Source organism: Nicotiana tomentosiformis, chromosome 4 (assembly GCF_000390325.3).
Source record: "Nicotiana tomentosiformis chromosome 4, ASM39032v3, whole genome shotgun sequence".
Taxonomy (NCBI): domain Eukaryota; kingdom Viridiplantae; phylum Streptophyta; class Magnoliopsida; order Solanales; family Solanaceae; genus Nicotiana; species Nicotiana tomentosiformis.
In genome coordinates this window covers 110,178,386-110,203,692 of record NC_090815.1, presented here as the reverse complement: position 1 = coordinate 110,203,692, position 25,307 = coordinate 110,178,386, and the positions used below count along the sequence as shown (strand labels likewise).

Below are 25,307 nucleotides of genomic sequence, written 5' to 3'. Positions count from 1 at the left end.
TTGGCACATTTTATAAGATAATCATTCAAACTTAGATAGTGATCAGATAGACACTTGAACTTGGCAGAAGTATATCTCGTGAACATCTCAAATTGAAGTGTTTGTTTGCTCACTGACTAAATTTAAATGGTTAACAAAATGTATCGAGTTTACAGGGCTATCTAGGTATTTAGCCGTACCAAAATTATACAAACCTTTTAACTAATACATTTTTGTCGATTAATTTTACTAAAGTTTTCAGCCTCTTACACATATGTTTTGAAGAAAAAAAAGTATCTTGCATAGAGCGAGATGCTTGAGAAGTATGACTTGCAAATTATTTAGTGGGCGTTTGGACAATAGAATTGTAAAATACTAAAATAGGGGGAAAAAAATTTCAAGTGAAAATGGTATTTAAAATTTAGAGTTGTGTTTGGATATGAATATAATTTTGGGTTGTTTTTGAAGTTTTGTGAGTAATTTGAGTGAAAATTTTGAAAAAAAAGCTTTTTGGAGTTTTTCAAATTTTCAAAAATTTTCAACATGCATTTTCAAGTGAAAATTAAAAATTTTATGAACAAACGTTGATTTCGAAAAGAAAAAAAACGAATATGGGTTATTAATGGGTTTGTGCAAGTATATTTTGCACTTAAATATATTATTTGTCAATTAATTTTTGTGTAAGACTTACTAAACTTTTAAAGCTTAACTTGTGATGATATTAAGGGCAGTTCATCCGATATGTTTTTAGTTCACAAACGTCACAACAGTTGCTTTTATTAGGACGATTGAATTGCTAATTGTAGTGTTCATTGCATGGGTAGAGAGAGAAAGAGAGATCACGTTTTAAATAAAAAACATGATTAGCTTTTACCAAACGGTCCAAAACACTGTGAATTAAAGTCCTAATCACGATGGAAGGAGTGAATTAAAGTTTCTCTCCGACAATAATAAAAAAGCTGCCTCCCCAGGCAACAACAAACCACGCGTCAGTTTTTAATAGGCCCACCTACCTGGTGCGCGTTAGTCACAACCAACACCCAGCTCTGCTTATCTGGCGCGCACCGTACTTGATGCGCATTACACCCCCGCGCCTCTACGGCCGCCACTGGACTCCTTTTTCGGCCGACACTCAAAATCTCTAATTCCACCGGAAAATATTATCAATCGGAACTTCTTAGCTGCCTTTTCACCTGAATTTTAAATCATTTTTTACTGAATTCTCTTGAATCTGCTACGTGGAATTGCTTGCTTTTCTGCTGAAATAGTGCGGTTTTTCAGCATAGATTTCATTCAATATTGTTACCAAATCAGTCAGATTTGATTGTTCGCAAACACTGATTCAGAAAATTGGTTCTGTTCGTGATCCTAGGGTTTCGGTTTAAGCAATTGTGCTTCGCGAAGCTTGTGTTCAAACTGAATCTTCTGCACTGGTATGATCTTCTATATTTTTTGTTTATGATAAGCCCTGGTTGATTCTTCTTGCATTTCCGCTGCTATTTGTCGATTCAGTGTGAGAGAATCATGGAAATTACGTATCTGTTGATGTAATAGGAGTATTTTCTCTGTGCTCTTTGTTGATTCTCGCGACTTAATCAATGGCTTCCATCCGAAGAACTCTATCACCGAATCACGAACGGCATTATCAGAATGGAAACCAAACTTCAGTTCAATCGCCATCTCAGAAGCTCATTTTAAACGGCAAAAGCTCTTCGATACTATATTCTCGGAAAAATTATATATCCAGGAGGAAGTTATTCTATAGGTGTTTGATATTTTTTGTGCTAGGGTTTATATTAGGTATGGCACCATTTGGTGATTTTGATGATGCGAGGAGCCGTGATTTTTCATTTGAGATCAAGCCGTCTGTAGTGAATGTTAAGGAGGAGATGAAAGATGAGGTAATCCCTAGACCTGATAATGTTGTGGTAAACTCAGTTAAATTACCTGGTAGTTTGGTGGACGAAGTGAAAGGGAAGTTTGATTATGTACCGAGGAAACTGTTGATTGTGGTGACTCCGACTTATAATAGGGCACTTCAAGCTTACTATCTCAATAGATTGAGCGAGGTGTTGAAGACCGTGAAGTCACCTCTGTTGTGGATTGTGGTTGAAATGAATGCAGCATCTGCTGAGACTGCAGATATTTTGAGGAAGACTGGAGTTATGTACCGGCATCTAGTGTGTTCCAAGAATATGACGGATATAAAAGACCGCGGGGTGCATCAGAGGAATGTTGCTTTGGATCATATTGAACATCATAGGCTCGATGGAATTGCTTACTTTGCAGATGATGATAATATCTACTCCCTTGAATTGTTTGAGAGCATTAGATCGATCAAGTAAGTTGAGATTGATCATACTTGTTTACACGACTTGTCTTTGTTTTACCCTGCTGCGAACATGCCATGTTACTGTAGTTCAAGATGATGTCATGTGCTTTATGTAGATATTTAAGTTTGTCAATGTAGTGCATAGTCCGAAGCTATTTCCCATTTAATTACGACTTCACTAACAAAAAAAAATTCCTGATATCCTTCTGGGTTTAGATTGTGTGATTTTTGGATCTCAATTGGCTTAATTATCATTTCAATTCTTCTTCAAAATATCACTCAGATTAAAAGCTGAGAAAATAACTGTCTTGTTAGTGTATGATGAAATTCCTTTCTTCTGGTAAAATATAGTTTGTGTGAATTTGATAAGTGGACAGAACAGTGGTGTCAAAGGCTCATTTAATGCGTGCTTAAGCCCTGAAGCTCAGTAAAGCTCAAGGAGGGCGCTTCGCCTCGGTTAAGTTGCGCTTCAGTGTAAGGCAAGGCACTAAGGCTTGCGTCTCATTGTCCACGAGTTCTCTGATGAATCAAGCGGCACTAAACAACAAATATAATTGAAAATAAGTGTATCGGCTGCTAAGGGAAGCACTATGAATGAATTTGTTACTTTGTTCTTGAATTACAAATATATTTTTATTTTTTTCCTTCATTGCGCCTTTTTTTTTTTTACTGAAGCCCACACTTTAAGTGCGCTTTGCGCTTAAAGCCTCAATAGACCTAGAGCGCTTTTTAGAGCTTTTGGCCTTTGACAACATTGGGACAGAAAAAGATATGTGCTTTGGATGATTAACTTTTAGAAGGGCTTCAACTCTGGCATGCCCACCAACCGCAGCATCTTCGTTATTAATGGAATTATGCTCTTGTTTTTTTGATAAGTTGCTCTTGTTCTTTCTTAATTGATGCCAAAGAAAAAGCTTGGCTTGACAGAGATGTACTTCAACCACTTAGTTTGACAGATGTGCTTCAACCTTTTTTAGTAGAGAATGTTAAGAGCTCTGATTTATCATTGCAAAAACACCATTGCAACTTAACATTGCTTGCTCGATCCTTAACATAGATTAACTGATGTCGCTTGTAATCCACTTTCTTCAGAGAAAATACTTGTGATGCTTTCATCCACTTTCTCTTCTTTTCAGGGCGTCAAACATCTATTCTTCCCATCTTTATTCTGAGAGTCAAATTACATTCTTTACTAATGATTTCCCACCTTTTTCTTGTTATTTTGAAATGTAACGTTCATACATTTTATTACCATAATTAGTATACTTGCTTGCTATCGTAGTCAACATTCAGAGCTCTTATTTGAAATATACTGTATTTATTACAGTAAGAGTTCTCATTTATAGGTGAATTTAACTTATTTTTCTCTCTACCCAACAAAAACAAAAAAGCTTATTTGTCTCTTTGCTTAGTCAAGCTGTCTGATATAAGGAAAAGTAATTTGAACATAGTTTCTAGAACAATTTTCCATAAAATGGATGTAGGTGAGAACCATGAGGTCTCAGGTTCAAATCTCATCGGAGGCAAAAAAACACTAGGTGATTTCTTCTCATCTATCCAAGCCTTGGTGGATAGAGTTACATGGTACCTGTCGTTGGTGAGAGGTGGCAGGTATCCCGTGGAATTAGTCGAGGTCGCGCAAGCTGGCCCGGACACCACGGTTATAAAAAAAAAATCCATAAAATGGACGTAACTGGTTTTGGAGTTAACTTGTCTCCGCTTGCAACCTTCCCTTCACCCAGCTTTAAATTTTATTAAAGTTAGGTATAGTCCCGCCTTGCCTCACCCGAACCTTACTAATTGTCGCCTTTTGCTAGGTCTTTCTGCTCCTTTGCCATCTCTAATTGTGGTTTATGCTCGTAAACATCCTTGAAAGGAATTTTTTTAAATTGCCTAGCTAAATGAGTTACTCTGAGCAAAAACTCAGCCTTGAGCAAAATTAAACTCCGTTCTTTGTGTACCTACCATGCAATAAAGTAGGTTACGAATACTTCGAGTAACAGCTTCCTCTTGGACATCAGGAACTGTGTTAGAAATACATCAGTTCAGTTTCCAACTTTTCCTGCAAAGTACTCCAAAGTTGATTCGTAAATGATAAACAGGTCTCTTGTTGAATATATCTCACTGGAAGCAGTAGTTCTTCCCGACAAGCTCACGAAATTCTTCCAGGAATAATCAAATTTCTGGAGGATAAGATGGTTGGTTCTTTGCCACCATTGACAACTCTAACGAGTAGCAAATTGAGGTTTCCAGTTTTTATTGCTTCTTCCTCAAATCCTTGTTCAATGAAAATGCAATTAGTCTTCTTACTCTTGGGAATATTTGCGGACTCCTCTTTCATAGGAGGCAAAGCTAATGATGATTACCAGTTCCCCCGAAATGCCACCTCCAATCCTTGGCTCTTTCTCACTTAAGTGATACCATTATCTGAAAAGAAACTAAGCTTTCTGCTTGCTCTGGCAGCAATCCTTGATCTTTTCTTCTGATAAGATTTCTTAAAAACTTATGAATTAAAGAAAATAAATAAAATTTGATTGAGTAGTGACATGTTATTTGCCCCTGTTCTTTCATTAATTGTGCTGAAATTTGTTTGATAAACATTGGAGAATTTCCTCAGCAATGGCCTACAGATTCTTTTTGTCCATGCTTTAGTCTTATTCATTTGATTCCTTCCTTGTGAGGACCAGTGAGTGCTGCTGGAAAGGTACTATAAACTGATGATCAGAATGCCAATGCATGTAAGATATCTGTAATTGTATTTTGACTCTACAGTTTTAGCATATACTTGAATAGAAACATCTACCAGGCTTGCTGCAAAGGTTGAGCTTTCGTGATGATATATGCCTCAGTTTCATATGAATTTCTGAAATATGTAACCTGACTTAAGATTCTCCCCGAGTGTTGAAGTAACTGATCCAATTGTTTATTCCCAGATCCTGTGGCTACTTTCCTTAAAAAAAGTAGACTCTTCTATGCTTTCTGAATATGTTGTGGAAAGATGCTACAGGGCTTTTTCTATATGCTAAAGTAAGCACAACTATTCAAGAAATAAATTTATATCCACTTGTGGACACACTTCTGGTGAAGTACAAATGAAATTCGCTCTTATCTAAGTATGGTGAAAATAAAATGGTTGAACTAGGACATGAGCCACTATTTGTTATTGTTGGTATGAGAGGTAATATGTATGTAGCTTACTGTGATTATGACTGTTTTGGATGCTATAAGTTGAAGGAGAAGACAATCTTTTTTGCAGATTTGACTTCATTGTTGGAATGTTCTCTTTTTCGTCCTTTTTTTTTTTCTAATTTGCTTATGTTTCACTGTGATCTCCTCTTATAGTCGTTTTGGCACTTGGCCTGTTGCTATGCTGGCGCAAAGTAAAAGCAAAGCAATACTAGAGGGCCCTGTGTGTAATGGAAGTCAAGTTATTGGGTGGCACACTAATGAGAAGAGTAAGCAACTTAGAAGATTCCACGTCGATATGTCTGGCTTTGCCTTCAATAGCACTATATTATGGGATCCAAAGAAATGGCATCGACCAACTTCAGATCCCATTCGACAGTTGGACAATGTGAAGGAGGGTTTCCAAGTATGTGTCATATTCCTTCTTTTTTTAAATCCTTGATTTCATACTTTGGGGATAGAGGCTTGTGTGATCAGGTTGAAGGTGGAAATTTACTCACAGTTATTACTTGCAGGAAACCACTTTCATAGAACAAATTGTTGAAGACGAAAGCCAAATGGAAGGTATCCCCCCTGGTTGCTCAAGGGTATTGAATTGGCACCTTCATCTGGAAACTCATGGACTTGTCTATCCGAGAGGCTGGCTCCTTCAAAAGAACCTTGATGCAGTTTTCTCTACCACATGAGAAACACAAGCAAGGTGCAAAGACCCTAAATGGTTTCCATGAAGAAGGTCAGTGCCTCTTATGATCTCTTATAAACCAACAACTTTCCTTCTCTTGCAAAGAAAAGGTCAAACGCGAATTGAGAGAACTAAGGGTGGTGGTGGGTTGAGGAATTAGCTTCTTTTAATTAACATCACCAAGTTTTATTCCCAGGATTGATTCATTTCCTCCACGGTCTTTGGAACGGATTTGTTCATCTTTAATTAGTTGTGTATTTCCTAGTACACCGAACAGTATCCTCTGTAGCATTTCATATGATGGGGGTTAGGGCACTCTTTAGAAGCATTTTTGTTGCTAATATTCACAGAGCCTTTTGGCATTATTGTTATTTCTGCGAGTGTGTCCATATCTAGTTTGACTAAGCAAAGACACAAGAAAGCACTCAGCTGCAATAGTTTTTGACAGGTCAGTGCTACTTCTAAGTTCTAATAGGAAGCTATCATTTTCGAGCAGATCAGGGAATTACTTGATTGCCGAAGTTGAAGCAGCAATGCATGCCTTCAATGACAGGATAACTATAGAGAAAAGAGTTGATTTTCCTTTTTGACTTTCTCGGAGATATTCTTTGACCACATCGAAACTCGTTTTGTTATGGAGTTTTGCTGCCTTTTCCGAGGTGAGGTGTGTGGTTCCTTCAATTTCCATTGCAAAATTGGATGCTACTGCCATCTGAAAAGCGGAATGCGTGCGTGCCGTAGAATGTTGTGAGTTATATCATACTTGGAAGCAGGAAGCAGATGCCACTTTGTCCAAATTGTAATGTATTACGATTCTGTTTCTCACGGAACATTTATCATACAGAGTTTGCAAGCAAAATCAATCAAAACTGATAAACTGTAACTGCAACTTATTTTTCTTTTTTATGTGCAAAAGTTCTTTGTTTCACGCAAATTTTTTCAAAATTGAAATTCAAACCTTTGTGAAATAACCCTCTGAGAATAACTGAAGTAATTTACCCATGGATGGACACTGCTTGGTGTGGCAAAGTATGGAAGGTGACAGAAATGTACGAAGACTTTTGAGGTCACATCCTAGGTGAACTTGTAATATAGAGGAGTCCTAGTCAATGCGTATTAGGGAATGTTCAATGGAACTGACTTGCTTGGTATTCCACTGAACACAAGCTGTTGTGACATTCTCTTCCTATTTTATAAATTCCCTAACCTATCATTCACTACATTTGAAAGAATTACGTCTCATTTTTAAGAGACTACAAAAAGCCATGTTTAATCACTTGGTACCTCATCGGCACTCTACATTTTGCCGTATCTGACTGCCATCCCAATAATCTCGAAAATGCTTAATAACAAATAAGATATTCTGCCTCACACGCCAAGGAATTTTAGAGGAAGTTTTACCTCATAATTAAAGATCTTACAAAGAGAGAGGACGGAGTAAAAACTCCAATGAATTAGTCTTGCACAAGCCTAAGGCCGATAGAGGAAAGTTGTCAATCTAACTTATATTACAACCTCCAGGAGCTCAACAGTTTACAGTCCCAATCTCTCACAGGCGAAAATCGGGTCATACCATGTTAAGGCTCAAATAACCAAACCATAGGTTGATCGAATGGACGGCCAAAGAACCTCCAAATTTGCTTCCCATTCGCCAATCAACTTTGTTTTTTCTTCTTAATTTTCCTTTAGGTAACTCAGAAGAAAGTGTCAATTTTTCCTTTTAAATTTTTTCTTTTAGCAGAGCCCCTTTGTTGTTGTGGGTGGGGGGGGGGGGGGGTGTCGGGGAAGTGGGTTGGGGCTCTAATAAATGAAGGAATACAATTACACACTTCCTGCTCACCTCCCTCTCACACAAGATTAAAAAGAACCTGACCTACCAGCTATGCTAATACCATAAAACACAAATTGATGCCCGGCAAATAATGACTGCAGGCCAACATAATAGAGGAAACCGCAAGGGAAATTGACTACATTTATGATACAATCACCGAAGAAAGATTTCTCCCCCAAAAATTTTGGGAACTTCATCTCCATGTGCCATCTTGTCATCAGCAGATTGTGCAACTACTGAGGAGCAGAGATACGAGCCGTAATTTACACAACCCTGGCGAACTGTGGCACTATGTTGCAATAAGGGCTGTTGCACTAGTCGCGCTGCCTCATCCATGCACTACTTTGCTGCTTCTTTCCTCAGCTGGCAGAAGTTGCACTATCACGTTAGTGTAGTTCCATGGACAGAAGAGCCTGTCTCTGAGGCATGCATAGAAGATGAGAGATGTGGTTGCCGCAAATTTGATTCATTTAAAAGACCAAGTTGTACCAAGGTTGATCTGCACCAATGCCAAACCAGATGATATTTTAACTGTAACAATGGCTAGTGTCTTCTCCTATCTTAAAGAATAACTGATATGAACACCTCCAACTTGCTAACAAGGAAAACAGATCAATATAGAGATTTTTTCACCTTAGGCAGTTTCTGGTCAAAATTAATAATATGCATTATATCTTGGAGAAAAATAGATTTGCAATAATGCGCCGACTCCTACTACCATCTTCATCCTCAGTCACTTCCGGCTCTTCCGCTGCCCCACCACATTTACACCCTCTGCTATCTTTTAGGAATAGGGTTGTCACAGCACGAAAGTGAAATAGAGGGAATATTGCTGCTGGAACAAGCAGTTTTCCAGCTTTCTCAAAAATCTCACAAGATAAAGCATGATTTTGTGACTACATTTTTGGACTAGTAAAAAAATGTCATCTATGGTAAAGGATAGTGTAACACAGCATTAAGGTCAAACTAGTTTTCTGCGGAATTTAAAGATGATTTTCATAGTGCTGTATATTTCAACAATTGTTTGGTGATTTGCCTAAATTGTTCTTCAACAGACTTCCAAGTGTGTATGTGCCTGCTCTAGCCAGAACTTTTGACTCCAGTAACAAAAAAGACTAGTTGATTTATAAATATCATGAGAAAAATTTTGAGCATAATAAATTAGTGTGTGTAACATAGATCAGGGACAATTTATGCAATTATCTCGCTCTTCTCTTAAGTTCACATAAAGTCGCAACCGAACAACTACTATTTAATAACTAAAACACACAAAATTCTCAAAAATACATGACGTGGATAAATTCCATGAAGAACTTTAGTCAAACCAATTGAGACAGTTGATATAATGCAGAAAAAAGATGTTGACAAGGTGGAATATAAACAAAATGGTTGATCATATACAGAATATACCTAGGAAGTGAATTTTTAACATTTGGCTGATTTGCGAAGGCAGCCAATGGACTTCGGAGATTAGCATATCTGTTTAGGGCACTATCAAGCTGTGGTGGTGGCAACTGCAAGCAAGATCCAGGCATTTTAACACAAAAGACAGCAATAAAGTTAATGTGCTTCCATGCACAATAAACAACTACGCCTCAATCCCAAACAAGTTGGGGCCAGCTATATAAATCACCACTAACCAGTTTCTCCATTTAAGCTCAACTCATGTCATCATTTTATCAAATAAATAAAAGTGGAAGTCATATATATATATATCAAAAGTTCTCTATATTTTTGCTGGCATATAAATCTATGATAAGGTCAAAATACTCTTAGAAAAGTAATAGGTTCAAAATCAGCGCACCAACAAGACTAAAACCTATTTCCAGTTATTACTAGTAGGTATCACTTATATGGATATTGTGCTTCCATGCACAATATATAATAAAATATAAATTACCAAATAATACCTGTAGTAGTACAGGAAAGGAATGTGGCTGTGTTTGCGAGACACATTTTAAGAAACCCACCCAAAGCTTTGGCATCCTCCATACCTGCATCCAACATGTGATAGGTTGACCAATTGTTCGTAGCGCAATAATGACAATTCGTGATTAGTGGGAAACCTAAACGTATTTTGAATTAAAATACCTGTCTAATCACGAGTTTGGAGAGCATCTCCATCACAAAATCAACCTAGACATCACATCAGAAAAAAATAATGTCACACGCATTGACTGCATTCCTTCCACATCAGACAAAATATATGTTCAGTAAAAAGCTACATTAAAGAAATATCCATGCTAAGCACAAAAATCATACTGTTGACTTTAAAGTTCTAATTCTAACTCAGCTGCATTAACATCTAGACGAAATGCCTTTGCAGTACTATGCGAACATGTAAGACCTAGTTCTTAAATATCCAGGAATCCAACCCCCCACCCCCCAAGAAAAGAAGGAAAGAGAAAAGACGGATTACATATCTTGGATTATACGGTCTTCTGTATTAAATCAAAACCCAAGACCAATAAATCACATGCATAAGGTTTTGAAATGTGTGACCATCTCATCTAAAAGCTTGAGTTGTTAGAGAGAGCACACTTTAATTTACATTGTGTCTTTAACACACCCATTCACGTGCAGGTCTGATTACATGATTGCCTTTTTGTGAGTGAATATGGTCGGCTGAAGGAATGCAAACTAAGAGACACGGACGAACAACTTTATCCAAAAACAAATTAAGATGCCAAAACGTGTTAACTTATGTGTATGTATATGGATAAGCATATTGAACTGGAGAAAAGAGAGAAGTAGCGAATTTAGGACATGCACTTACAAAGGAAACAAAACATTATTCCAAAAAGCAAAAATGAATACAAAAACGCACCAAAGAGAAGTTACTTATACTATTTTAAACTTCTTTCAAGGCAACATAATCTTTGCTCTAAAAGAGTAGTATCAGCAGCACAATGTTTATTAACATAATCTTCACTGCTTGTCATCTGAAATAGTGAATGTGCAAGGAAAGCCGATCAAGTGCCATAAATGTTGATATTTCTGCTGCCAGATGAGAAGCTCCTCTCATCCTTTCTGCTTACTATTCTTCTAGGCAGCATTCTCATGATTACTGGTATTTCTTTCCTATACTGTGCCTTTGGGAATATGCCAAAGAAGTGTATTCATCATAAAGCGTATATATAAAAGGATAGAAGCATGAGATGTTAAAGTCATGCCCATAAACTCGTTCTGCCATATTCTACTTCTCAAAAGTAGTAACCATACTTGTGGCAATGGGAGTTCAAATTTTAAGCTATAAAATTCTTGTCTGGTCAACAGTATCACGCTCCCCTTAACAATTGACAATCTTACTCTCAAGTAATGGACACCATAAATACTCACATAAATTCTGTACTTCTTTTGGCAGAATTTATGAATGTTCCAAGTTAAGGGCCTCATAACATTAGTGCAGATTGTGCAAATGATAACCAAAAAAAAAAAAAACTTTTAAGGAATTCATATTCCAGATAACCAAAAACAATGTCCTATAGCGAATCAATTGCGTAAAAAGGCCGGAACATGATTACGTGCACCCAACTGATTAATATACAATACAACATCAGGAGTTTACCAGAGTAGGAAAGGCGTCGATGGCCTGAATCACTGTCCTCATGAAGAGCAGTGGGAGAGGAGTCTGATCAACCTGATTAAAAGAATGCCGCAGAGATTAAAAAATTATCCATAAAATCCCAATCTATGTATAATTGTATTTGCAATATTTTTCATACCATCTGTCTCAAGGCTTTTGCCAGGACCTGTTGCGTGAAAACAGTACGCTGCTCAAAACAAGCTGAGCAAGCATCTGTTATCTGAAAGATAATAACATCAAAATATCACAAAATTGGCACGTAGTTCTGCTTAAGGCATTTTCACTATACCTTGAACCTGTTGTAGGAAACAGGGAGAAGCAACAGAATTCAACACGAAACAAGGGAATTACACAATTTAGGAAATACAAGGCAAAACATCTGAGGCAAGATATCAATGGATTTCCTAGTACTACAAGTTGCAATAAGTTTAAGTACAACAACCATCAAGCAAAAGACACTTTTAAAAGTGGAAATTGCATACCTTTTTAAGTGGAAGGCCATCTCTCTCGGGATTTATGTCATGTATTGCAACCAGCACTTCTGCTGGGGTCAGTGCTGGACCTGTATGGGCAGAACCCTACCATGAACCAAGTAAAGGAACTTTTATCATTTGTCCATCTCCAGAACAAATGATCAATGCACTTCAGATTAAAATAAGTAACATATAATTCTGAACTAGAAGTAACATCGGATCATGAATTTTTGTCATCGGACTATTAAACAATAAAGGTACATGTGGACTTTGAAAAAGTAATCACGAAATCACTTACCTAAGAAAAATAAACAAAGACTAAAACGTGACATAATTTGAATGAGCATGATATTCAGAAGAAGAAAGAGACAGCAACGAAGATGAGAAGATTATCATGTTTAGATTGAATGAGCATAAAAGTCGTTCTCAGAGAAATCAGAAGGTAACTAAAAACTACAGCAAAGCAAAAAGTAAAATTCAATTAGACCTGTAATATCCGAGCCAGGGCTATCTGAAACTTATCCAGTGGGAGAGCAACAAGCCTTGGGAAAATAGGTAGAACCTAATATGAAAAGTGAAAACAAAAGGATTCATCAAAAACAATTCTTTCTGAATTAAGTGCAGTAGTCAACAGGAAAGGATGAGAAGAACTTCAATATCAGGTCAGGAGGAAACCAAAGGGTAAATTAAAAATATTTTTAAGAAAGCAAAGAATATTGCTTTGCTCACAAAACTAAGAATATTTATTTAAGAAAGGATAATTCATAACCTAGACATGAACAAAGCCCTAAAGCTTTCCAAGTTAACCAGACAACGGTCTTCGTCAGGAAAACCCTAAACATAGACAGGAGTACTCCCTCTGAGCCAGAAAAATTAAAATGGATATAGTCTGATATATTATCATAAGTTAAAGGATAACAAACAGAGAACCAAAGGAAGCGAGATGCCATGCACCCACAAATACAGGGATAGTGAGATGGAGATATATCACATATCATTATTTAATGACAGAGAAAAAGAGCTGAAAATGCCTGTCGAAATAAAAATTCACAAATATAAGAATACCTCACTCTTAGAAAATGAGGAGAGCACTGGAATAAGAACAGTTGCATCCTGCAGAAGAATTTAGGGTATCACTGTTGGAACTGCGGAGTTTCTGATTGAGAGCTACCAAGGAAGAAAAGACAAAAAACAGAAAGAAAGAAGCTAAACCTTCAGTTTAGTTTCATATAACCGCTTGACAACTGCAACTAGGTCGGGCGGAGGAGTTGTCCCTTCAGAGAGAATATGAAGCACCTTGCCACAGACAAAGAATGTCATCATGATAAAGAAGAGATTTCAAGATGAAAAGCAATATTTAAAAGTGAAGTTTAGGGAACCTACCTGTGTCAAAAGATTTTCACAGCCTTGAGGTGGATCAGATATTATATGAAGCAGTGCAGAACACGAAGAGCCTATAGCCCTAATAAGAACAGGCATATGACGGTGAACAGCCTGCATCAGATCAAGAATTTATAAAAGGAATGTGAATTTCACCAAGAGCATGGAAGAGGGGAAGGGTACAGGATGAAAGGACAAAGAAACATGGGGAAACACAATGATACCACCAGGCACCAGCCACTAAGGCTGTTCAGTAAATACACAAAAACTAGAAAAAAAGAGGGAGCACAGTGGACACTCAAATTATTGCTGGCCTATTTATAGTTCTGACTGGTTTGAATGATTAATTCACCTCAAACAAACCGCTATCAAGTCAGCTACTAGGATGATAAAAGATGAGCACAATAAGAAATAAACCTGCTTAACTGCCTTAGGAGCATGTGCATAGTTATCAAATACAAGGTGGAGAAGACTGAATTTCTGCAAGAAAAGTTACCGAGTAAGCATCATCATAAGTGCACCTTCAGCAGATACTCTTACACTTATCAAATTATCCATACCTTGGTGCATAGAGCAAAATATAATGAGATAAGACGCTGCGCTTGAGCAAATGACAATTCTGAATCAAATTGAGAATCAGATACTGCACTCTTAACAGAATCATTTTCAGACAATCCAGGCTCTGAAATCTGAGAACCACTAACTGAGGCTTCTTGATTTCCTGTCTGATAATCATATTTCTTAGGTTATTATTCAAATGGAAAAAATAATATATTTCTTAGTTAAGAAAACTTTATCAACATAGAGAGGAGAAACAATGCAGAACGAGCAGATTAAACCCAAAAAAAAACAGAAGGTAAGTGCTCCTCATCTTATTGAAGCCCAGAAGTAAAGATTTTTTTCTTCAATCCATATATTGGACTTCACCAACTGCATTACTAGGTCTTGCAGCAATAGAAAAGCTAATTTATCATTTCAGAAATTTAAGACACATCCAAGATTTAGAATTTTATCTCTGGATCTCAAGGTGAACAAGTTTCACTCTAAAAGATAATTCTTAACAAAAACCATTTAAGCACGTCACATTTTTTGTCCTATCAAGGAATTCAATTATTAGCTTAGATGTGTACGTGGATATATTTGGGGTTCTTATACCAAACAAAACAGGCAAGGATTGCTTTCACAGCACCATTTTGAGCAATTGTTAATGTTTAACTACAAAACAACACTAAGTTTAAAGAAAAAAGATTTAGAATATGTATGCCTCCTCATAGTGATACACTGACTATGTATTCCTCCTCTTTTAGGTCCCTAAAAGCAACTGCTACTTCTGGATGAAATAGCTAATCTAAACACTGAATATATAATTCTTTGAAATAGAATCACAGAATTTAGTAGACTTCCAAATTAAACCTCAAAAGTCAGGGATACTCAGATAAACACATACTTTGTATTTGAACTATAGAGAAAATATCTTAGTTGTACAAGGATAAAGGAGAAACATGTAAAATCTTTTTAAAATTGCATGTCTTATTTCACATTTCGACAGTCAAACGTCAGAATCTTCGAACACAACCTAGCCGACAAGCTTCAAATATTCCTACAACGTGGAAAGTCTCCTCTTCTAGTACATTTATTCAGTTTATGAAATATTCAAATTTATTTAGAAATTGGTCGAGCTGAGGTGAAACTAAACAAACAAGAGATTCAAACATGAACATGAGCTCCAACCACAAAATTTCCAAAAAGGATCAAGCAGAACCCTCTAAAACTAATGAGTCCAACTTCAAGACCAAATACTAAAGGAACAAGTGCAGCCAGAAAAGGAAAAAAAAAAGGAAAAAGAGGAATCAAGATCAGAAAAAATATTTAGTTAAAAATATACTCGCCTCGACATTAATCAAAGCAAAAATCAGCGAGAATTTAAGGGCGAAACACAAAAAAAAGAACACACCTCTCCTGTTCTCTGAACCGAGGTTCCAGACCGGGAATATTCTGTATCTGTAATATGCTGGTCTACAGCTGACAAGAACATATTCTTAGCAAACTGCTCGATGCTATCTGAAATGTCACCAAGCACATAAAGTTTGTTTGCCACCTATCAAAAGTGCCAACATTTTAGAGATTCAAATACAACCATCCATAGATGAGAAACAAAAAGAATGGTCACCAGCAGGTGAAAACCCCACAGCAGGCAACACAAAAGAAGTCACCAACTTGCATACCAGGCGAATAGCTTTTGCTCTGACATCGTCCTGAGGGTGAATTGCACACTGCGTGAAAGAGCATGAACTCTAGTGAGAACATTATAATATCGTTCTGCCAAAGGCAAGCATTACTTTTCTTTTCTACAATGCAAAATTGTAGGACAGTCCATCAAGAATTGTGTATATTTGGTATCAGGGAACTCAGCAGATAACAATCCTGAACATGTGATTTTCCACACAAAAAGATGTCACTCTATTACTAAACAAAGAAATAGGCATCAAAGTAGATACTAAAAGCGAGATTAGAGTTGCGACTTTCTGATTGCAACTCCACCCTGCACCATTTAGGTAAAGCGTCAAATCTCGCAAGGGCCTTAGCTCTTTATCATCCATGTTCCCCCAATACACAGGGGCCTCTCCCCCCAAAAAAGTTAAAAGATAGATGCTAAAAAGCAAAATGATACGGGGTTTATTATTTGCTCTGAAGAGGATTATCCCATGACATGAAAAATAGCCACACCATCAAACTACTTAATGCAAGAAAAAAATTGAAGAATAACTTTTAAAAGTACAAAACAAACACATTTTACAAGATGATATATGACACGCGCGCACACATTACTATTAACATTAATAAAACCAAACATGATGTATCATGTATGGCACAACATTATAACAAAATGTAATTTGCAGCCATCTCATAATACAACAACAACAACCCAGTATAATCCCAAGACCTTACCCCTACCCTGGGGTAGAGAGGCTGTTTCCGATAGACCCTCGGCTACCTCCCTCCAAGAACTCTCCACCTTGCTCTTGGGGTGACTCGAACTCACAACCTCTTGGTTGGAAGTGGAGGGTGCAGCCATCTCATAATCCAACTAATAAATCTTCCATTGCAACCCAACGCACTAACTAGCTATGGTATCAAAGCCACCCTTCCTCCATCTATGTCTATATTTGTGCCCCAATCATCTCCTCAAAACACTTTTAGAAGTCAAACCCTTAATATCGCTTTCATGAGTTCATCTCTCTATAGCTAGTGATTACTTATTTTTGTGTTGCTCCACCTTCATGCTCAAACACATCTGTTGTTAAAAATCAATATTACTGGGACCCTACTGATAAAAAACTTAATATTACTGGAATCCTATGTTTTGCCTTGGCAAGTTTGTCTGTTTACACATGAAAACGAAATTCTGTTTGAATCCTCCATATACGCAGAGACCTTGCCAGAGATTGAATATAGTCCTATAGATAAATACTTGAACCCACTACTCATATTGGTGTCCGTGTAACATAATTGAGAATGAAACCAGCACTTCCCCAATTGCAAAACTTTACTTAAGGTCACAAACGTTAAACAAGTAACGTTAAAGCAGCTCTTTTGCTTCAATTATAACGCCCGCTTATTAAATCTTTCTTCCAAAACTCTTTCAACTCCTAAAAAAGTTGCTCTATGATGCCCCTTATGATATTTCCTTAGGCGAATAGGGAAAGTGAAAGTAGAAAATCATCAGGACAGAACATTTGATGGTCATATACCTTCAAAGCTATATCCAGGCATGCTTGACGATTAGGCGGACGCCCCAAAATTAAACTCCAAACTGCACCAAGGCCCTGAGTTACACGGTCACCATCACGGCCATATTGCCCAAGATAATTTTCAGAGCATAAATCAACTAGCAGTTTCATCATAGATTCAGGTAAATATGGAACTTCACCAAGGAGCCTACTAAATGACTTGTCGTTTGCTGGTAAAGAATCTAGCAATGATTTTGCCTACAAGCAAAGAACATACATAAGGAACTTTGGGAATAATGTAGGTAAGGATAGCAAATGAATGTACTTACCACAGTGAAGAGGAACTTCTCATATAGCGCAGCAGCAGGTGAAGAGTTTTCAGCTGAATCCGACAACATGAGATAGTGCAAATGATAAAGTACATGCATTGCAAGCTCATGTACCTGAGGGTCAAAATAACATATAATTAGCTTGCAACTGCATTTTCCACCAAAAACTCATTCGCATAAAGATATACAGCAGAACAAAAGCCATAAAAGGACCTTATGGTTAATAACCCATATCAGTGTACGCCCCTTTGCTGGACATGGAGTCAAATCCAAGCACAAAACATTAAGAAGATTGCCCAAATTGAAAAACAGAACAATAAAGGGGGATCATGACAAGATAAGAAGGGGAAGATCAAAGCTTCTGAAGAAAAATGGCCCGCAAAAAGTTCACTAGAAACTGTTTATAAATTTTGTACACCACATGAAAGCTATCTGTTTTTGTGATTTGTGTCAGTGTGTAGATGCTGCAAAAATTGTGGTTGTTGGAAGTAGTTGAGGGATCAGAGGTTTTTAGCTACCACAGATGTTATGATGACTAATTTCATCCGAACAACGAGAAAAGTGATGAGCTCTTTATCTTTGCTTAAATTCTATTGCAGCAACTACATGCCGGTTTGGAGAGACTCCACTCAGAGAAGATTTTTAGTGGCAGCAAAGACAAACAAGCTGTAAAAACTGGCAGATTTCACTTAACTGAAATATGAGTCTAAAACACTTTACACCTAATAAAAACCAAGCTAACAGACACAAAAAGAGAAAGTAATCATACTTGATTGTCCGCTCAACTTGAGCAATAAAGATAGCATAAGATACTTTGAAAGTAAGCGAGAAAGTAGATACCTTCTGGTGCTGGTTGTCTGAGAAAATAAGCCTTTGCATCATCACAACTACATCAGCATCAGCGTCAGCATCAATCTGCAGGGTTAGACAATGCAAAAGGTAAATAAATATTGAACTATCCCAAGCAGCAAACGCTTATTCACATGCTTCGACTAGTGTTTGCCAAACTACGAAAACAATTAAAGCAAATCAAATTCACAAAAATGGCACTTAAGTATTTGACCTATTCATTGTAAATCAGTTAATAGACAGAATTAAGCACACTAAAATAAAATATTTAACAAAAGGAGCACCATTATTTATACTTCTAGTCACACAAATATGGTTAACCAACTCTTGCTAAAAGGAAGAAAGCAAGTGGACTAGGTATGACGGCAAGCTGGCCATGATAGCACATACCAAATGCTTTATCAACATGATGGGTTCACCTTACATCTTTCTGGTTTATGTCCTAGGCTAGCTCATTATTTCATTAGTACCTCGATCAGCATTGTTATATCTTTTCGTCTTGCTGCAAACTAATACTAGCATGTTAGGCTGAGCTTTCAAAAATCAGCTTATCTTAAAAAGAATGGAATATCAGAAAATACTTTCAGACAGTAGTTGCTTGTATTTGGTCAAATCATCTGAGAAATGCTTGCTTTTCTTAGTATTATGGAAGTAGTTTGCTTTTGACTAATCTTTCCAAAAGTGCTTTTGAGCGTCCAATTACTAAAAAGGACTAGTAAAGATTCACTTTAAAATTAGCATTATTTAATTAAAAATGATTTGAAATATTTATCAAGAGAGACTCTAATTAAGCTTTTTAATTTTATTAATTAAAATATAAAAAGACCACAAAAATAGAGAGAGGACGTATGTTTATGAGACCTCAGGTATAGATGTCGTGTCAACAATGCCTGACGTTAGATTTTCTTTATACTCTTGAGATAGTTTGATAAGTATACATTTTTTGGCAAGATATTTTTCTCCCCAAAAGAATAGAAACAGGCAAACAGCTTCTGCTTCTAAGAAGATGCTCTTGTTTCAGCATCTTCCGCTCAGCATAAAAGCAGCTTTTTCCTAACATCGAGTTCGTCGAGGGAAAGCGGGCACGGTTCGAATTTGATGGATAATGAGCTCACCCCTCTACCCTTCTCCACTTAAATACCATGCTTGTCTGTGGTCGTGACCAACACCTAAACCACACATCATGTGCTGCACTCATTGGTTTTACTAATACTCGAAAGACTTATTTTTCCCATAAGCTTGGCCAAACACCTCAACTCTCCAATATAAGCATTTTTTAGTATCCTAAAAGCTTGGCCAAACAGGCTATGAAGCCAATACTGTGGACCCAAACCCAGGATTCATTCCCAAAAATGGACCTGACAAGCCTAGAACCATCACTGTCAAGGTGTTATTCCAGAAAATGAGTGATTACAGATTATCCCATCAGTGTAAAGTTTTAACAATTTATTCTCATAACTTGTCTAGAATACTCAGCACCAATCTGCCTTTCCAACACTTTAGAAGAAACATGTCATGACTGCAGAGCCTATTAGCAGCTGTATGAAGCAACCCGCAATTATTGTCGATTCAAACTTGAATTTAGGGAGGTCCGCCAGAGAATTATGTAAGAGACATATTCAAGAGGCACACAAAGTATTTCTCAAAATATCTCCATTGTTCAAGTTAATATCCCAACAGCACTCAAACCATGCATCAGCTTAGCCAAAGTTTTACATTAACTTTGACTTCATAAATCCATCTAACTGAGACCTACCTAAATTACTTTTCACATGTCAGATATTTTGGGTGGGTTTTAGTCTGACCGTGTTTGTTATCTATGTCAACATAATAATCATAATTCTACAAGCACAATACTCGAATAGTATATTGTAACTTATTAATGAAGCATCAACTTATTTACTGATTCACTTTGAAAATACAGTTATGTAGCTTTAGTTAGCACCCTGTCGAATTCAGAACAATACTGGACTACACAACAGAAGTACACAAACTGCTCTAGAAACAAAAGGATCCTGAATTGGATACCGATTTTAACCACTTTCATTGTACTATCGACCATAATCCCGACCAGCCCCAGTTCCAAAATGGATTAAGGAATTTTACAAAAGCAATCATTTGCCCAGTAAATGCTCTTCCTAGATCTTATTAAGTTCCTCCTGCTAAATTAGTTTATCATATCTAACTTAGCATGCAAGAGAAGACACTAGGAGTTGTGCTGAAACTCTTATCATATCTGAAAGATGAGTTGGTCCAACAGGTAGGTGGTCTCTTTCGCAAGTGACTTTCAACCTATGTTGCTCAGACTCTCCAAAAATGTCGCCGGGCGCGTGCCGGATCCTCCAAAGGTAGTGCATTTTTGGAGGATCCGACACGGGTGTGACAGCATTTTGGAGAGTCCGCGCAACATAGCTTTCAACACCAAACGAGAAAGGGAAAGACGAAACTACCCCGAGTTATATAGACATTTCTTAAAAACAACTCAAGTGTCTCCCAGCGCATGATTATTATATGACGCTGGAGGAACCTAATAGTATTTCAAGGAGATGAAGTGGTATACCAACAGAGGTATAAAACAAATGAGTCTCAGAGAAGAAGTGTACAACAATGATTAAGTGGTAAACTGCACTTTATTCAATTGAATAGCTTGCTTTCCCTCCAAAAAACATTATATTACAGCAGCCGAGACAGAATGGTTAAATTATCGCTCAAATCTAAATTGTTCATGAACCAGTATCTCGTAACTTAATGAAACAAAAGTAGCCCCATGATAAAACCAAAAACAAATAACTAAAATCCAAAAATCTGACCCCCACCTGGGCAACCAACCGAGAAAGCAATGCCATTCCTGTATGCTTGTTGTCTGTCTCTTTTAATTTTTTGAACGAGTCAATAATCTGTTCAACAGCTAGTTTTCCCATATTTCTTTGCTGCTCACGGGTCAGCTCAATGAAAGGCGGAAGCGCAGGCAACTCCGCACATGCATCTTCAGGGGTTGCAGCAGTTGAAATAGGGGGAGAAAATTGATCTGTTTCTAGCAATGGAGAGTAAATTTCATCTGTCACTCCAACTTCAGATGGAACTTCTGGCACCAATTCCTGTTCTACTTTGCCAGGAGATGATAGTGGAACATGTATCGCAGTATCTATCTTGTCATCAGGAATAGCTTCATTTAGGTCATTATCATGAACTTCCTCCTTGGGAGCTGACAGACTGGCTCCTGGTGTCGGTGAACTTTCAGCAGTGATAGAGTTAGTTTCCATCTTGGGATACACAGTCGGCATACATTCAGAATTTGACACCAGGGGTACTGCAATGTCAATATTAGATGAACTGGAAGGATCCATTTCAGATTGCAGCATTGCAGATTGCATAGCACTTGTATTATCTTCTGCAACGAGAGTTGATGATACTTCAACAGCCACAGCTGCACGCCTTGGGTCAAGGCGCCGTGGATCCTGTGAAGCATCATGACATATTACTAGACTGTCCTAGTAAGAGAAATAGAGTACAAACAGCAGAGAAAATACTTAAAATAATTTAGTTTTACTCACCCTCCTAGGATCACGTTTCGAATCTGAAGGGAGACTTGTGGAAGCAGACATTTCTAATAATGAAGTGCTTGTGGCAGTTGATAAAGAGGTGGGTGTCTGGGATCCAGGAACCCAAGCCTGTGGGGCTAATGAGGAATCTATTGGTGCCATAACCTGGGATAGATTACTAGAATCACTTGTTCGAGATAATGACAAGCTTCCAAGTCGTGCTAAAGGAGGGGGATTTTTAGGCAAGTGCTTCATATTAGTTATGACTATATCAGCCAACAAATCAGGAGGAAGCTCAGATATTAGAACTTCAAGAGATGTGGCACCCCTTTCTCCTTCTGCAAGTAAAGCACCAATCATACCAATTATTTGTTCAACCATTGGGTTCACCCCGTTGACATATTCCTTTCCAGAATCATTTCTCTCAACTGGTGGAGCTATGTGATTGTTAGGGCCATAGTGAACCCTTTTTGAAGTTAAATCATAGTTATTAGATGGATCTTCATTATCTAATGGGGTTGACCTCTTCTTTGTTGGATCACCTAAAAAGGGCAAGTGGTTTGATGACTGCTCATCCTGAAAGAGAAAGTTAAAAGTTCTGAGAACGGCTTCTGAAAAAAATATTTCACAACTTGAAGTACTGATACTTTGTTCTTCAGTAACAAATAAAACTGACTCCGTTACTGAGGGAATTACCTTGTTCAATCTAGAATCACGTGAGGCTCGCTCATTATTTCTCATCATTTTATCGAGTTGCCGAAGAACTTGATCAGCAGCATCACCAGCATTCATTGCTCGCAATGATTTTAACAATCTTTCTCTCGACTAAATTCAAAAAAACACTCACTTAGATAGTCATTTCAATTAAGATTTATAGAATATCAGTAATAATTCTCTCTAGTGCTAGAGTTAAAAGATACCGATAGCACTTTTCATGCATCTTACAGTATAGAACACAAAAATCTTTTTGAAGCTATGCAACTTTGTCTTGCATTACTCATCACAGCAAATCAAACCGTGTTTAATGTTAGTACTCTTATTGCTTCTTTAAACTTCAAGTATGTATGGCTCTGTCCAAGTGTAAGTGAAATAACCACCCTCAGCTGAAGTTTAAGGAAAAGAAAATACCTTTTGATTTATAGTTTGCTATTACAAGAATTAAGAATGAGTACATGTAAGAGGGCTCATCATTATCAAAAAACATACTGGGTAAGAGTACTCAATAACATCAGTACATAATCACACACTCTAGTTTCAAATTGAACATTCTGATCGAAGTTGACACATTGTTAGGATCATACATCAAATCTTACAGAAGGTAGAATCTAGAAATATGGTCACAGCTTAAAATGGATTTTCTAAACATCAGGAGTATAAAATCCAGTTTAAAGTGTAACATACTAAAAACAATTATGTTTACACATACAGATACAATAAAGAGAGAGAGAGAGAGAAGTCTCGTTCAGCATACACATGCTTTGCAGCATGGAAAATAGAAATGACATTTAATCTAATCAGAGAGCAAGTGGCAACAGAAATAAAGGTCACAGATAGCAGATTGTGGAACATAATGAGGTCCACAACTTAAATTGCAATATGGAACAGGGTGAGGTCCATAAGTTGAATAGGTTTCAGAGCACTGGTAAAATTGAGAATCATGCTGTTCAGAGGTTGAACATAAAGGATGGTTTAGAATTTCAAACTCTTTGTGACGAGAACCAAAAGAAAAACAGCACCCTAAAGAAGGAATTTCCTAAATTGTTTCAAACTGTAAGATCCTCAGGCCAAAGTCATACAATATTGAGAAGGCAACTCATGAAACATTATATTTATGAGAAATTGATTTTCTTTGTTCCTTGAAGTTTATTAGAGGAGCTAATTTCCTTTTTGCATTTCATGCATCCTCCTGATGCCAATGAATGAAATATTTGACTTTATCCCCTACAAACAAAAAGAGCCAGAAGAAAAAGATTCTTGTTACAGAAATGGACAACCTTGACCCTAATTCAACCCAAAAGCTAGTTGATGAGGTAAGTATTGCACAAGAACATATTAGGAGACTACAACATATACCCTCAATCAATGTGGAATATTCTAACACTCTCCGCGTGTCTAGGTTCGGACAACTGGAGAGTGGATAACATAACATGAGGGCCCAAGTCCCAACATTGGATAACCAAAGAGTAGGGACAGATCTGGCTCTGATACAATGTTAAGACAATGGACCTTGAGCCTAACCCAACTACAAAAGCTAGTTCATAAAGTGAGCATCGTTCAACAACCTATAAATGAACTACAGCTCATTCTCCCTATCAATGTTTAATTCAGAGTCACAGCATAAATAGATACACTTTGTTTAATAACCAAAAAAAAAACAGTTGCAAAGAAGGCTGCAGCAATGGACACACTGAAAAAAGACAGAAATTGGAAGACAGAGAGACGCATAGATAACGAACTAGGAGGCTCTGATATGACATGTCAAGTATACCTCCAAAATGGCAGGATGTGTACACCTCAGAAATCCTAGAAAGGCAGTTCTCAGAGAATACCGAATGCTGGCAGCATGTCCACCCTTTGTCATCTCAAAGTTTGGATCGAAATCAAGCAATGGTGAAAAAATGTGGTTATAATGGATAGGTCGCCTCCTTGCTATAACTGCCAAACTGGAAACAATTTTCAGGTTATCAGATCAAGCATAAAGCAAGACAAACAAATTGTACAAGTTCAAGATGAAATAAAAGAAATGATTAATTACAAACACGAATTCAAGGGGAGAAGGAAATAGAAAAGGAAACAAAAAAACAAAGTGACAGTATGAAACATAAGGTAACTGCTTCACCTCAATAATCTACCACAGTTAAACTACCATTCTGACATATAGAGCTACCACCTTTTATCACAAAACTAACTAATGCACCACAGTGGTCTCTCATAAGCAGAAGGCAAAGTAGCCCATAAATTACACAACTTAAATGTACCAGGCTACCAGCCAAAAGACACTTTAAGTGCTACCTCAACCCATAAACAAGCACGGATAAGCCCTTCTACTAGTCCTGTCGCAGCAAAGTATCAATTCTGAGATAAAGTATCCTCAGGCCAGCATACATGTTCATATTCAACTCTTTATCATCTCCAGTGTCACGTTGATAATGTTCGATCTTAAAAAAACAGCTTACTGCTCTACCTGATGCCATCTGTTGCTGTATACTAGATTTGGATGGAGAAAAATTGCAGAAGATTCCAATCCAAAGTTAACAGTAATAACTCTAGTTACAGAAGCCCTTGAATCTGTTAAAGAGGAATTATGGGAGGATGGAAGTATAGGCAAAAGAGAAACTGAGACATATCTATAGCTTGGGAGATTAGTCAACATATTTTTCAATGAATAGAAAGAATAGTTTCTTAGC

The 25,307-nt window shown here is 37.2% G+C and overlaps 2 protein-coding genes across 4 annotated transcripts in view; one reads left to right on the top strand and one right to left on the bottom strand.

The window, feature by feature from the left end:
* Window positions 1–948: 948 nt before the first annotated feature.
* Window positions 949–7,113, top strand: LOC104093682 (probable beta-1,4-xylosyltransferase IRX9H). 2 transcript variants are annotated; one of them, XM_009599470.4, is made up of 4 exons: window positions 949–2,320; window positions 5,654–5,903; window positions 6,013–6,230; window positions 6,628–7,113. In XM_009599470.4, exons 1-3 carry the CDS (start codon window positions 1,578–1,580, stop codon window positions 6,181–6,183), a joined length of 1,164 nt encoding a protein of 387 aa, XP_009597765.1. In that variant the 5' UTR covers window positions 949–1,577; the 3' UTR covers window positions 6,184–6,230; window positions 6,628–7,113. The 2 variants fall into 2 exon arrangements, with proteins under 2 accessions (XP_009597765.1, XP_009597766.1); XM_009599471.4 differs by having other exon boundaries at window positions 950–2,320; window positions 6,676–7,113.
* A 394-nt stretch (window positions 7,114–7,507) lies between these two features.
* LOC104093681 (uncharacterized) overlaps window positions 7,508–25,307 on the bottom strand; it is a 30,149-nt gene continuing 12,349 nt past the window's right edge. The window contains exons 6-27 of one of the 2 annotated variants that reach the window (XM_009599469.4): window positions 24,389–24,563; window positions 22,597–22,725; window positions 21,913–22,476; window positions 21,175–21,816; window positions 18,350–18,424; window positions 17,510–17,623; window positions 17,202–17,438; window positions 15,675–15,722; window positions 15,404–15,547; window positions 14,010–14,174; window positions 13,867–13,929; window positions 13,453–13,563; window positions 13,282–13,365; window positions 13,135–13,182; window positions 12,557–12,631; window positions 12,079–12,174; window positions 11,736–11,816; window positions 11,579–11,650; window positions 10,102–10,146; window positions 9,921–10,004; window positions 9,421–9,524; window positions 7,508–8,509 (exon numbers count right to left, since the gene is read on the bottom strand). In XM_009599469.4, the coding sequence (XP_009597764.1) occupies window positions 8,392–8,509; window positions 9,421–9,524; window positions 9,921–10,004; window positions 10,102–10,146; window positions 11,579–11,650; window positions 11,736–11,816; window positions 12,079–12,174; window positions 12,557–12,631; window positions 13,135–13,182; window positions 13,282–13,365; window positions 13,453–13,563; window positions 13,867–13,929; window positions 14,010–14,174; window positions 15,404–15,547; window positions 15,675–15,722; window positions 17,202–17,438; window positions 17,510–17,623; window positions 18,350–18,424; window positions 21,175–21,816; window positions 21,913–22,476; window positions 22,597–22,725; window positions 24,389–24,563 (3,274 nt within the window). In that variant the 3' untranslated portion in view covers window positions 7,508–8,391. The remainder of the gene's footprint in view (window positions 8,510–9,420; window positions 9,525–9,920; window positions 10,005–10,101; window positions 10,147–11,578; window positions 11,651–11,735; window positions 11,817–12,078; window positions 12,175–12,556; window positions 12,632–13,134; window positions 13,183–13,281; window positions 13,366–13,452; window positions 13,564–13,866; window positions 13,930–14,009; window positions 14,175–15,403; window positions 15,548–15,674; window positions 15,723–17,201; window positions 17,439–17,509; window positions 17,624–18,349; window positions 18,425–21,174; window positions 21,817–21,912; window positions 22,477–22,596; window positions 22,726–24,388; window positions 24,564–25,307) is intronic. The other variant, XM_070200158.1, reaches the window with a different exon arrangement.

Coding starts and splice junctions, on each gene's coding strand:
- LOC104093682 (XM_009599470.4), top strand. CDS start 1,578: ATGGCTTCCATCCGAAGAACTCTATCACCGAATCACGAACGGCATTAT. Junction 2,321..5,653: donor GAGAGCATTAGATCGATCAA/GTAAGTTGAGAT, acceptor CTCCTCTTATAG/TCGTTTTGGCACTTGGCCTG. Junction 5,904..6,012: donor ATGTGAAGGAGGGTTTCCAA/GTATGTGTCATA, acceptor TATTACTTGCAG/GAAACCACTTTCATAGAACA.